The sequence below is a fragment of the Cupressus sempervirens genome, chromosome 4, assembly GCF_028749045.1.
Source record: "Cupressus sempervirens isolate cs-2001-9-10 chromosome 4, ASM2874904v1, whole genome shotgun sequence".
Lineage (NCBI taxonomy): Eukaryota > Viridiplantae > Streptophyta > Pinopsida > Cupressales > Cupressaceae > Cupressus > Cupressus sempervirens.
Window position 1 is genome coordinate 336146566 of NC_143121.1, and position 14520 is coordinate 336161085.

The following is a 14520-nucleotide window of genomic DNA, read 5'->3' on the forward strand; positions in this document are numbered from 1 at the left end:
ATCTTCCAAGCCACAAGTAAGAAAAGGTAAGAAGAAGGTCACCAAACCTACCCCTACAACTCAAAGAGCTGCAAGGCTAATGACAAAGGCATCTACTACAAAAGTGGCCAACCCTAAGAAAATAATTTCTAAAACTACTAAGCATGCTCAAGGTAAGAAATTAACAAAGAGGAATGATATCACAATTGAGGTCGAGTCAAGAAAACCCACAACGAAGAAGAGAAGAATGGTTCTAATTCCAAAAGATGATGATGATGAAGAAGAAAAGATTGAGTCAAATGGCACTAGTCACTTCAAAATTGCAATACATAAGCTACCTCAGACAATTGATGAATTATGTGACAATATCAGGGACAGTGCAAGTATAGCAAGATTTATAAATTGGATAAAGTTGATAAGGCTAAGACTAAAGAAGAAGTTCTTGATACGATGGAAAAATTAAAGTATGTTCCATTAGAATTAGGTAACTTGATACCTGATGAACTATATGGAAAGATAGATGAAAGAGGAAGTATGCATTGAAGACTGAGAGGAAAATTAGAGAAGGCACAATTTCCCATGTTATGCCAAAACTAAGAAAGAAAGAAATTTCTAAAGCTTTGAGTGATTGCAATGACATATTTGTTCCTAAAAGAAGAGAATTTTTTTATTTTGAAAAGTAAAGTTGAAAATATAGTGGAAGAAAGTATATGGATGAATATCAGATGATGAGAAGAAAGATGTGGATGAGAAAGATAAACCTGAAAATGTAGAGTTGGATAATAAAGAGGACATATATGATGATACAAAACATCTTGCAGATACAATCCACATCATGATTCAATAAAGTGAAGGTCAAACTGACACACTTGTGATTGAATATGAACCAAAGGTTAGCCCAACCAAGGATGTGTCACATAAAGAAAATTTTATGGTTGAACCTGAAAGAAAGAGTGAAAGTCATATGTTGACCGAGCTAGAGAAGAGGGATGAAACTCTACCATTTAGGTCAGCTCATGAGATCTTGTTGAATCCAAATCTTGTGATAGTACAAGTGAAATATTATCCAAATATTGGTATAGAGGAGAGCACACGTCAAGTAGATTTAGCACCTATTATTTCTATTATTCCTAAAATTTCACTTAGTCAAGGAGATGTAAATTTAAGTCAAGTTGAGCAATAGAGACTGCTAGCTAATGAATATAATAACACCCAAAGGAAAGAATAGAAGGATGATGCCAAAGAGGGAAATAGAAATGTTAATACATATGGTGATAAGAATGAAAGGAGACAAGATGACAGGGATACAAGAGAACAAATTGATGGAGAAAGTAGCAACTAAGATTGCACTCAAACAAGTTGAACTCTCCACTCTTGTTACTGATTTGGAAAAATTAGTGCATAATGTAAACACATTATTTACTAAATATTTTATTTCCCCACATTCACCAAAGAAATTGGGGAGAAAATAGACAAGATTGATTCTAATTTATAGAAGAGCAATAGGACTTGGGCATTATGTTTTTCTAAGATTATATTTTTGCAAGGCAAGCAATCATAATTATTGCATGAGGAATGCAACATCAAATCATAGGCCTCATCCATTCAAGCATTGTTATCACCTCATTTGGAGGTGATGCAAAGACATCTATAGATTTCCAAAGACCTCATTCAAAGTCAAAATTTGTCTATAGCTGACAATATGGTGAACTTAGCAGCAAAATTTGAAATAGAGGTACAAGATTTTGAGATACTTAAGAACAATTGGGACAAAACAATGGGTCTTAAGATTACAACAACCATTTTTTGATGCATTTGGTATAGTCCCTGGTCCAAAGTTAAATATCACTCTTTGGCATAAGTGAAAAAAAATGGGGGAAATGTTGTGATCAAGTGTAAGGAGAAAAAGGAGGAATTGTATTAGAATAATAAGGAGACAATTTATTGATATGATGTTAAACAAAAAAAAATTGAAAATACAAGTTACAGTGTGCTACATGTAGACCGAGCTACTAGTATGGAGCACACCATAAGAGGGAGCTAAATGTTTTGAAGATTTTGTAATGTTCAAAAAAAAAATTAATCATGACAAGTTTTTTTGCCACTAATGCCAAAGGGGTAGATTGTTGACTGCAAAGACAATCTTGGTATTGTCTATTAGTACAAAACACTTAGTCATTTACAAGGTAGAGTTGGTCGGTCAACACTATGACCAAGCCACAACAAAGGCCAAGTTTTAAAGACCAAAATTGCACAAGTTCAATATGTTCCAAGCATATAATAATCATTGAGGAGTTAGTTGTTTTCAAGCTATCTAGCATGATATAATCCGAGTGTCACATTTTCCGAGTAGTTCAAAGAGGAATAGTTCAAGCCAAGCATAGTTTATGTTGAGGATCAACAAGAAGAATCAAGCAAGACTGAGCATCAAAGATGATATGTGTCAAGTTATGCAATTTGTGTATATGAGTTTGGAATGGCACAAAATGTTATGTGAACCATTTTTCCAAGCATGAAACATGTTTTTATGATAGAGGTGAAGATCAAGAAGGTGATTATGTCTATAATTTTGTATCACTAATCCCTATGCAATATAAAGAACCAATCAAAAATAGGAAATCTTAAGTGGAAAAAAGGATGAATGACAATTGTTGATTTTGATCTAGAAGTTTCATAAGATGGCTATATAAGCAAGGTTTATAGGTTGAATATGTTGTTGTGAATTGAGGAATATGTGTATGCAAAGCTAAAGGAGAATTAGTGAGTTGTGAAGGGCTAAAGGCGACAAAATAGTGTAGTGAGAAGATATCGAAGAACAATCACATTAAGGTGATTAGATATTTAAGATAGAAGATTTGTTATCAAAAAATTAGTGCAGATCAAAAGATCAAGGTACTATTACATCCTGACCAATGTATCAAGTGATTCTCTTAGCAGAGTGGTCCTAAAAGACCTATTGTAAATCTCCTAACAAAGTACTCACTTAGCTGTGAAGTTTAAATCCTTTTGTAACTAGGGTAGACCTAATAGTCTTATATGTTTTTAGTAGAGAAAATCCCTCATAGGGTAGATCATCACAATTGATCAAATAGTAGCACTAACAGGCACTTTGTTACTGCGGTAGTGAATATTTTGTGGGTATCATCCCTACCACAGTTTTACCTTCACATTGGAGGGTTTGTGCATTACCAAATCTTGTGTCGTGTTGATTATTTTCTTATGTGTTTTGATCATGTTAGTAGATGTTAGATATGTTATTGCATGATTGATTACATACAAGGTTAAGGTTAATAAGGTATATGGTGAATTACATTTAGTATGGTTAATGTTTCGAGTTCTAGAAAAAATAGAGGAAAGGTGGAGATCATGTATTTATAGCTTTGTCTAATGCAAATTATGTCCATTTTCAAGTGAGAAAACTTAGTATGAAGTAACTTGTGAAGGAAATATGGAATTATGATACTCGTCATACTAGTATTTCATCATTTGTTCCCTTGTCTTTGTTTGGAATGGCTTCTCCTGACATAGCAAGTATGTGTGTGTGTAACTGTTACATGAAAGTGTCAAAAAGTGAGTAAATCCTCATGACATGGATCCATAGGAATTTTTTTGGAACACAAATGTGTAGATCTAGAATATACGAGTAAAAAACATGGATGGGAGACTTTTGGGTAGTGGACCATTTGTTTTGAATGAAATAACTCTTTAAATGAAGAGAAAAACTAATGACTAGTTTTTCTGGAAGTAGTGCATATGCAGACAACAAGATTTAGGCTAAAAAATTAAAGCAAGAATGGATATTTATACATGTGTTAAGGAATCTTATCATAAGTAGGATTTTTAAATCCCATTGTAGGTCAACTAGAAAGCACTTAAAGATTTTGAGTGGGGTTTTAAGTTCATTTGTACTTTTGGTAAAAGTGTGGAATGATTGTGTAGTGCACTTTAACAATGGACTTTTATCTTGCATTTGTGTGTGAGACAAATAATTGCTTCTTGAAAGTGATTCAATGCTTAGAACATGGGTTTTAACCCCAATTGCATATACAAGAATGAATGGATTCTTGCATATGCGACTTGGAGAATTTCACATATGGGAGTAGAAGAATCATATCATAAAAACAGAATAATGCAAATGTGAAAAAAAAAAAACAATTGCATTTTAAAAATATATACAAAACATGAAAACAAATCCCTAAAAATTTCAAAAAAAAATATTGCCTCTTTCCTTGAGAAATGCAATAAAAAAATCTCTCAAAATCTTGGAGAAATATGAAACAAATCCATGAGATTTTGGATTTAGTAAAAGATCTCCAAAAAGAGGTTATATAAGAATTTTTGTAAAATTCTTCCTCAAATCAATGCATTTTTTGAGTCAATAGAGGACCTTTTGTGTGTGTTCCTGATGGAGAATAAAAATAAAAGAAAAGAGCAACTGAAAGAAACTTTCAAACTTGCAAATGCTTGTATTTGCTTGAAGATGCATACACACCCAAAAATAGTGCCTAGGGAAGAACATGTTTTTGGGGATGCAAAAAAGCTTCAAGTGTCACTTTTGGGCCTGGGTTGGCTTCAACTTCAAGTTGCAAGTTAGAATGCTTGCAAATGTTCCTCCCAATCTCATTTTTTACCAAAAATGTGCCCTAGACGAGTTGTTTTGTGCTAAATAGATGTGTATAAGGAAGAAAATCGTACATTGAAGAGCATGCAAATGCTCAAAAAAATGTTGCCAAACAACATGATGAAAAACACAGCTATATAAGGCAAAAAAAAAGGGTGATTATTGGGCATACAAACAATCCCAAAATTGTTTCCTGTAGGAAATGCAACACTTGGAGATCAAAGACATGTTTTATATATGCATTTGCATGTGTTTCAAATGCTTTGATCATATGCAAACTTACCTAAAAGTGTTGCCCGAAAAACACTTATTAAAATGCAAGTATTAATGCTTTAATGACATGCTTTTAGAATCACTTTACATGTGTGATTGGGATAAAAATCACCACTTATAACCTAAACAAGTTTGAAATTAGTAATGACGTAATTTTAGAAACACTCAACATCTAGTTTCAATTTAAAACATATGTAAAGTCATTCAAAATCACCACTTTAAACTTAGAATCACTTAAGACACACTTTACATATGCATTTGTAAATGTTTCATTTAAAAGATATGTAAAGTGACAAAAATGCCACTATGAAGTATAGGAATGCAAAATACACATGAATCTATATCAATGTGCTTATAATATGTGTGATAATGTTTAAAAAGGTTATCAAAAATAATGGTGGACTATTTAAACCCTTTTACGAGTGTTTACAACTTTGATTTTAATACATAGAATAGTAGGGGCCAGTCATTTAAGCCAAACCCCTACAGAAGGCGGGGCCCTAGAGGATCTTCCCTAAGGCGAATCTGTTTGATCTAGATCAACAAAGTCAAAAGATGAAAGGTTGTCGTGGAGATCCCTTTTCTAGTCTATTTCTCCTGGGTGTGCATGCAATGATCCTACTATTCTATGGCCTCTATTATTTAGGGGATGGGTGGGGAGGAATTCAAACCAGGAAGAATAACAAGGACAAGGAGATAAACAACATATAGTCGTGTGCCCAGTTGCCCGTAGGGGCCAAAGAAGTGCAGTGGAAAGGCACTTCATTTCTCCTCGCCTCAAACCCTATCCTCAGATTCAATCAAATTATGCCCTACAACTTATCATAGAGGGGGCCTATAGAAATGGTGGGGGCAAGGTTTAAAATATTAATGGTGGAGATTAAGAGATGACTTGCATATGTGATGACATGTAATACTAGATTTTAAAAGTCCACTTTATTGCAAAAAAAGGTTCTCATTTATAAAAAAATATACATGTAATTTTAGTTTAAAAAAACTGAAGTGATATAAATGGGACTAAAAAATATCACCAATATAAATTCATTAAAAACTATGTCTAAATCTCATCGAAATAATGTGAAATTTTAAAATTAGATTCTAAACCCACTTTACATGTGAATGACATTTGTATTTCATGCAATTATCAATAAATGCCCGCTTTTGAGATATTTTCAATTAAAGGACAAGGATATACAATCAGGCTAAAAAATCACACCTGCAGCACACTTAACTCCTTAATGACTTTAGCTAGACAACTTTGTTAGAGGCCTAAGATAGCTCATAACAAGCGGAATTAATAGGGGAAAAATAAGAATAAAAGCAAAACACAAAAATAAGAAAAAATAAGAAAAAGACTCGAAGGTTACCAAAAATCAAGTGCTTGTAGATAGATAAGAAAAACTTGTTCTGACAAGCAATAAGGTGATTAATTTGATGGAAACCCTCAAAAATGATGCATGAAAAGTGCAAATGAAAGATTCTTCAAGAATGATAAATTTACCTTTACAACACATTATCAAAAACATAGCAGATTCACCTACAAATCCATTACAAAATTGTGTAGGGTTGCCCCAATTTTGTGATGTCAAAATTGGAGACAACAAATATTAACCATCTCAATTGCAAATGTCAAAATTATTATTCTGTAGAATGAAGTCTTTGATATGTTTGGTGATGCAAGTGAAGCTTCACCAATATCTTTAGGATCCTTTATCCATATCCAAGTTAACTATAGCATTAGCAATCTTTTTGTCTTCTATGTAAGTGTGTTTTAGCTTAAATTATTTTAGGCTAAGAAAGAATTTCAAGAGGTTGTTAATGAATAGGATCCTAACCTTAACCTAGAGAATAAAATAGATAATATAAGATATTTTTCAAATATCAATTTTACCATACAAGACTTTAGAGATTATTCTAGAACATATAATTAACCTTTCCTAAATCCCTTTATTATTGTCATATCTTTTTCAATCAATGATGAAAGAAAAACCATGTTGTGAAGCTATTGCCAATATTATGTAAGTGTTGATCTATTTTTCATTCATAATGGAGGCTATATCATTACCTTTTTTAAAAGGTTGTTACCTCTAAAGAGGTTATGAAACAAAAGTCATGATTTTTTGTTGGTGCTTGTCATTGTTATATTGTTTTTTGTTTGAAGGACAACTTTGGTCAAGGATGAATCATAACCTCTTTTGAGATCGGTTTGGTCTAATGTTCATATGAAAAATTAATGACTTGTACACTGCATTAATATAAATTCAATTATTTCAATAGAAAATTACTAATGAGAGTCGTGTTTGTTTTTCTTATATTTAAGATGGAGGACAAATGTCTTTGTTAATATTGTTTGTGTTCTTGTTTTCCTAAGGTGCGTTAATTTTAGCATGTTGACAAATAATTATGAAGTAGGAAATGTTTGTAAACATAAAAATGGAAGAATATAAACTTATGAGTCCTAAATAGACCGATTAGCATGTATTAGCATGCCTTAAGGTAGGGACAAGGGGTTTCTCATGTTGCTAATGCTAAGCATGTGGAAACTAAGTCTTTTCATGTATGTCTTTTTATAGCTCTTGAACTTGATGGCTGACAATGGCAAAGATTGATCAGTGTGTTATTGATCTCTCTTCCGAAGTTATTTGTCGACTTAGGGGTTACTAGCCTAGTCTTATGGGGCTTCGTGCTTGGATTACTAAGCATTGGGAACTTATTGTTTTAGATTCAGTTTAGATTTCCAATGGTTAAGGGCTTCTTCTTAGTCAGATTTGATAATCCAGAAGAAAAAATAACCATTGTGTGAACATTTTCACATGGGAGAATCATTTCCCATTAATGATCAAACGGTGACACTTAGATTTTTTGATCCTTCTTCAAAATCTTTTTGTAAGATGTTGATTTGGGTTAGACTCCCCTACCTCCCACTTCACCTATGGGTGAACTCACTCTTAGAGGAAGTGGGTGAGGCTCTTGGAGATTTTTTATGGTGGATTTAGAGTCTTCAAATATTTTGCACTCCACCTACATTAGTAATTTGGTAGATATTAATGTTTTTAAGGGATTGCCTATGGAGATTAAACGTATTAAGGGTTTTTTTTGGATCTAGTCTCTCGATTATGAAGGAATCCCCTTTAGATGTAGGTGTTTTAAGATGGGTCATGCAACAATTAAGTGTAGTATTGAAACAGTTGCAACTTACGATCTACAAGAATGGTCAAATTTGAATTTGTTGGCCTTTTAAAAGACTAAGGGAAGTTTTCCAAATAGGTCTAATTAGGAACAAAATTATTATAGAAGATATAATCTAGAACAATTTTTTTTTTAAGGCCTCAAAAATGGATTGAACGTATAACATACCCAAAGAGGTCAAATTAAGATAAGGCGTGATATGGAAATATGGATTAATCATATTAATTATATGACAAAGGTAAATAAAAGATATATGACACACACAACTACTCTCGTTGAAGCCCACATCACAGAAAATCATGAATGAGAGGTGCGATGAACCAAACTCATTAGCAATAAAAAGCAACTAGTAAAAAAGAACTCAAGGTTACACAAGCACATTTTAAAGCAAAAAAAAGATATTTGAATAAACTAAAAGAGAAGTATTGATATACCTAACAAAGAATAACCCAAATATATTTTTAAAGAAACTTCGTTCAAGAAAAGAGAAAAATTAGAAAAGCATATTAGGTACTCAATGATTAGAGCATACAAAATAACTATAAGTATTATTTAAGGATTGAAATGTCTTTGAAGGTAAACACGACAATAATAAAAATTACAACAAGGTATCAAGAAATTGGGTGCATGAAGAGCTAAAGGCATGGTTGAGGTTCAAGTTGAATATCTAAAATGGGTGATGAAAATCCTGCCTCCCCACATTGTGAAAATATTCAAAGTCATCATTCAACATGGCTTCTTAAAGACTAGATCGCCAGCTTAACCATACCCTTCTTTAAGAGAAAAGATGACAACAATTCTCCAATTATAGTACAATGATCAATCCATTGTTTGCAAAGTTGTTTAGCAATGTCGTTGATCACAAAATTAGCAAGTGAGCAGACAAAAGAGAGAGAACAAAAGGGTAAACAGGTTTCAAATCAAGGCACTTGATAATCAATCATGGTATGACTCTTAGGGATATGATTGAAAAAAAATTGGAATCAGAAAGAGGAAACTTATAGCAAGTTATGGATAGAAAAAAGGATCTAATTGCAATTTAGAGTAGTTATCCACAAGCTTTATGAAGAAGTAGAGCTGGATTCAAAACTTAGTTACTTTAGAGAGTATCAAGAGTGCCATTGGGGTTAAGCAATGCTACCCTTTATCTCCTACTCTCTTTGACCTTTATATTGACAAACTTGGGGAGTGCTCGAATTTGAAGGCCAGGGAAGTGCTCCTTTGGAAGAGTATGATAGAAGGCTTCTCTTGTACTCTAAAAATCTTATTTTGATTACTAGATATACCCAAGGGTTGCAAACACATTTGGCATCACTTGAGCACTTTTGCAAAGATGTGGATACGTAAATTAACATTAGCAAGATTGAGATTGTGATTTTCTCCAATAGTAGGAAAAATATTTGACCTAACTTCTTATTTTGAATTTAGCATCCTAGAGTTGGTAATGTAGCATAAATGTTTTGGATTGCCTTCAACAGCAAGTTGAAAAACTAGCGAAAGGAAAACAACTTTGAGTAGACAGTACATTAATGCTCTTCACAATAGATGCAGAGTAACAAAGTCATGAGTTTGAAAAGCAATTCAAATTGCATTTGGGCTATTAGCAATTTTCAATGGTGCTTTATGGGTGTGAAACTTGGGCTAACAAAGCTTCCTACATCAAACAGTCATAAATTGAAAAAAATCAAAAGCACTTGTTCACAAGCAATACAAACTATAAGTATCATTTAATGATATTTTCCTAACTGATCCAGGAGCAATTGCTGTTGAAGCCATCAATATGTTGTATCCTTTAAGATACCTGAAAAAGTTTAGTGGATGAAAACATATTGTTGGCTCAATGTTATGTTTAAAGATGTCATGTGAAAGAAAGAAGACAAGGATGATGTAAAATTGTAGGTAGACAAACAAGTCGCACATTCACTTGAAAGTTGTTTTGATAATGACCAAAAAGAGGCTTTTGCTGTTGAGAAATTGCTGTTGACAAATTTCACAAGGTTGTGTGGTTGAAGATGGTTAGGAGAAAGAAGAAACATTACCTTGAAGAATTTAACCCCAACATGAACCATCAGCAAAAAACCTGTATATAGGCCAATATTCCCATCAGCAAAAAACCTGTATATAGGTCAATATTCCCATCAGCAAAAAACCTGTATATAGGCCAATATTCCTTGGAGTTGAGATTCAAATTGCCCAACTAAAGACTAATTTCATCATCTGCCGTGTGAAACATGGAGATGAAAAAGAGCAAAAGAATTTTGGGAAGGTTTGTATCTTGTGCATAATAGGGTCTGTGGAAACTGGAAAAGGGCTTTGTATGAGTTGGTGTGTATACAATGACATCAAGTCCAGCTACATTAATAATTTAGCAATGACTTCGAGATTTATTCAATAGAGGGTGAGTGGTAACAATTGGAGAGCTCATTGTTAAATTAAATTGCATAAGGTCAGCAGTTCACAATGAAAAATTACAGAGTCTACTGTCCCAAAGACCATCTTTGACCTCATGGAGATTAAAAGTCTTCTATTCAATTGTATTTCAATTCTAAATGAAAGTCATAATTTCCATTTGCCCTTTTGAAAATTAAAAGTCTTCTATTCTATTCTATTTTGATTTTTAAATGAAAGCAATCGTTAGCACTTCTCAGTGAAACTGTCAACTGCAGTAATCCCACAAAAAGAGACTTCAGAAGAAGAAACAATCAAAAACATTGCAAAAGAGTTCCATCCGGTAATTCCTGAGTTTTATCACTTGCAAATGGATGGGTTTCTACGTGCCAATTGGAAAACAACAAATATCCAGTGTTGTACTCGCATATGAACATGGAATATGATTGACAACATCAAGTTCTCCATAGGTTGATATTTTCCCAATATTTTTCTCTTACAGTCCATTGGAAGATCCTTTGGTCACTTCTCACAACAAGAAAAAGAAAGAACCACATTTTATTTATTGTGCATCAGTAAATCTCAGTAGTGCTCAATCGAAATTTATAAGCGAAATGGCATCAGGACTCTTATTTCTCCCATCATGTAAGGATATGCTTTGGATAATCAAAATGGCATTATAACCCCTATGATTTTCCCCATCATCTAAGGTTGTGCTTTGTACATATTGTTTGTCAATTTTAATTAATATGTAGTATCCTTCAAAGGTAATAGACAAATTGTATTAAGAGTACTCTCATTTTCTCTATTATAATATTTTGCTCTTGCAATGACACTATTAGGGCAATGGCTATTCTCTTATTGCAATTTAAAATTTGATATGAAGTCAACTGAATATAACTTTACAAAGGAGACCTTGAAGTTTGTCCATTAACGTTTCAAAGATTCTCACAACTTTTTGCTTGATATATCTCCAAGCAATTCTGTTTTCTTTAAGAGGGACTGCTTATTCTACTAAATATTTGATAAGTCCATTAGGATCAACCTTGCTTTTCTTTGTTTAAAATAGTTCATATTATTATCTCTTTTGAAAGAGAATTTTTCATTGAGCATCTTCTTTCAAGGTGTAGAATAAAAAATAGCAACAAATTACAAATAACAGAATATTTCCTTATCAAACCATCCACTATTAAAAAATTAAATCCTTTTGCTTGTGTTAATAGGATTCATCCTTTGTGCTTCTTTGGTTGTGAAAGCCAGTCTGCTTTCATTCCCTCCTAGCTTCTATTCTCAACCTAGTATTTCATTTCAAATGTCCATATTTGGACTTTGGACTTTGGACTTTATATCCTCGTGTCTATTAATACGTACGTAAGCACAATTGAACCTGAAACAATCGCCAAAAAGAACATGGGAGTATACAAAGGCCAAAATACATCCAGATTCAGCAACGGAAAAATATCCATTCAGTTGAAAATATGAAAAACATAAGAGCATTGATGAATACATCTTTCAAGCTGACCAAGGTTCAGCAGATTGACAGAAAAATCTGCATTTGGTTCAGCCTAAAATAAAACAATGGACTTTCACCAATGTCAGTGGCGCATCAAGGTGTCTTACCCCAAAGCTTCACCAATTTCACAAATATGTAGTCCTGTTTAGGACAATTTGTTTCCGAATAACCTAGGAGTGCAAATTGGCCCTCTTTGAATCACTAGTGTTACACATTCATCAATTTCTGCAATGCAATATTTCTACAATAGCTCGTCAGTCATATGATCCTGCAGCTCTCTCCTTGCAGTTGGGAAGACCATAACTCAAGGTCCCAATTCTAGAAATTCTGCTTGCTTTATCCTTTTGTTTAGCCGATCAGGCAACATCCTGCAAAATTGATTCTGGTCACTACAAATTTTTACTCTTTTACTTGACTTTGATGAACAGATTTAAAGTAAAAGATCAACTCATAAAAAGGTTTGCTGCTTGCCAATTCAGCAACATACGTATAGATACAAAAGTTGAGAAATTCCTCTACACTGGCATTCTGCAAATTGATGTTCTGTGATTGAGGTGTTTTAAGAAGCATTCAACACCTATTAATTTAAATAGACTAGTACGAGAAAAGAAAAATTAACATCCTGGACTTTGCCAAACATTAGAGATGAGATATTTGCAGAGTTTCTACTTTCAAGTTTCTATCAAACAATACTAAAATAGAAATGGCATCAAGAGAGGCATGCAGAAAAAGTTAAATAGTTGCTAGGAGTGCTGCGTGTTTTTTATGAGAATATATCACTTTTATGATGAAAATTAACTTATAATATGAAACATCTCAAAGATGCCTAGGATTAAACAACATTAAGGATCAAGGAATATTTGCTCACCTATTAGAACTCAAATGCTTTTGAGACCCTCGATAGATTATGCGTTCTTTCAGATTTTTAAGAGCCTCTTCAGCAGCCTGGAATTCAAAATGGATAAAAATTATAAAAACCACTTGATTCAATCTACAAAGCCAGCTTCACAAAAAGGCTCATGTACACTTTTCAGGTGACAAGAACTGAAGATTGTTATTTTCGCCTACATGTTAAAATACTAGAAAGAGAGCAAATAGAAAAAACAACTCTAATTAGCCTAATTTTATATGATGAAAAGATATGAAAACATTCTGACCAGAGGGTATCACTCCGAGCAAAATCCAAAAAATTAAAATTCAATAATAAATGTACATTTTTATCATATGGAGAAAACACAGAAAAAAAAGAGGCCTGTGAAAAAGCCATGAGAAGAGAATAGATTAAGCTTCATCTAGGTATTGAACAGAAGTTGCCGATAGCCAAGACTTTGGGACTTGAAATTAATGTAAACAGATCTTAAAATTCTCTCATCCTAGGAATCATAATATAACAATTTGGAGGGAAGCATTCATAACCACAATTAACCTTTCTTGATAATCTTCAGAACGAATTCCAAAAGGAAGACTAAGCAGATAGGGCATGAAAGTTTTGTCATGAGCACAAGCAGGAGCCGTAATTATCAAACCAGTAGAAGTTGGAGACCCCAGCAAAGGAGCTCACTGTCTTGTTCTAATAAAAGGGTGGAACTCTCTCTTAAATTAGGAAATATAAACCATGAAAAATAGGAACCAAATTCTAACAGGCCAGCCCACGTGAAAGATAATCATGAAGTTGAATGCAATTCAGAGATGAAAGCTTGTTAAAGGACAATTTTAAGTCCAAAGAAGTGCATTAAGAACTAGCTCAGAAGTCTCCATATCGTCCCATAATGAGTTACTCATTCCAAACATCCTAGTTCTGGCTTGTCTAGTTGCACCTAATAATTTGGGTGAGTTACAAACCTGCTTTGTGTATAACTTAATTTATATTATAAAGAAGTATGAACCAGTTTAGAATCTCTAAGCATACCTCATGCTGTAGAATCTCAGGAAAATTTTGTAATCTCTAAAAATCACAGAACATTTACAGAATTTTTTGCTTAACTATGCACAAGCTGATTAATGATTTCACCAGAAAAAAAAAATTTGAGTTAATAACTATAAACAAAAAACTATTCATCTAAAAAATAGATATAGCCACCTGCAACTTAGCTGCTTCCCAAATTGGAGAATTACTTTTTCCCAAGATTTCTCCTGCCACTTCAACCTAGCAAAAGGTAGACATCAATAAGGAAAATCTTAACTGTGCTTTTAAGCACATAATTTTAATGAAACGGCAATTTACTCTTTTCCTAGAAAAAAGAAAACTTCCTAACAACTCCAGCTGGCATAGAAATCCTTCTCTATGTAAAAAGTAACATGTTAGAACATACTTGTGCATGATAATCTATCACATTTGAAGCTCCGTTTGAATGTTGGTTTAGAAAATGAAAACTAAGACCCTCCTTTGTGCACTGAAAATAAGAGTTAACCTTCATTAAAATACTAAATGTTGCACTTGTTTCAAATACTGAAAACGTACATCTACAGTTGAGAAATTTGCAATTTCATATATGTCCATAATCTCTTTTAACTTCTAATTAATTAAGGTAATCATATGGCATGAGTTGTGTCAGAA

The 14520-nt window shown here is 33.1% G+C and overlaps 1 protein-coding gene across 1 annotated transcript in view; it reads right to left on the minus strand.

Annotated features, from left to right (window-relative positions):
* Positions 1–11893: 11893 nt before the first annotated feature.
* Positions 11894–14520, minus strand: part of LOC149561393 (RNA polymerase II C-terminal domain phosphatase-like 1) — a 73137-nt gene continuing 70510 nt past the window's right edge. Inside the window, exons 11-14 of the mRNA XM_089825124.1 lie at positions 14276–14356; positions 14044–14109; positions 12832–12908; positions 11894–12331 (exon numbers count right to left, since the gene is read on the minus strand). Of these exons, the coding sequence (XP_089681250.1) occupies positions 12268–12331; positions 12832–12908; positions 14044–14109; positions 14276–14356 (288 nt within the window). The 3' untranslated portion in view covers positions 11894–12267. The remainder of the gene's footprint in view (positions 12332–12831; positions 12909–14043; positions 14110–14275; positions 14357–14520) is intronic.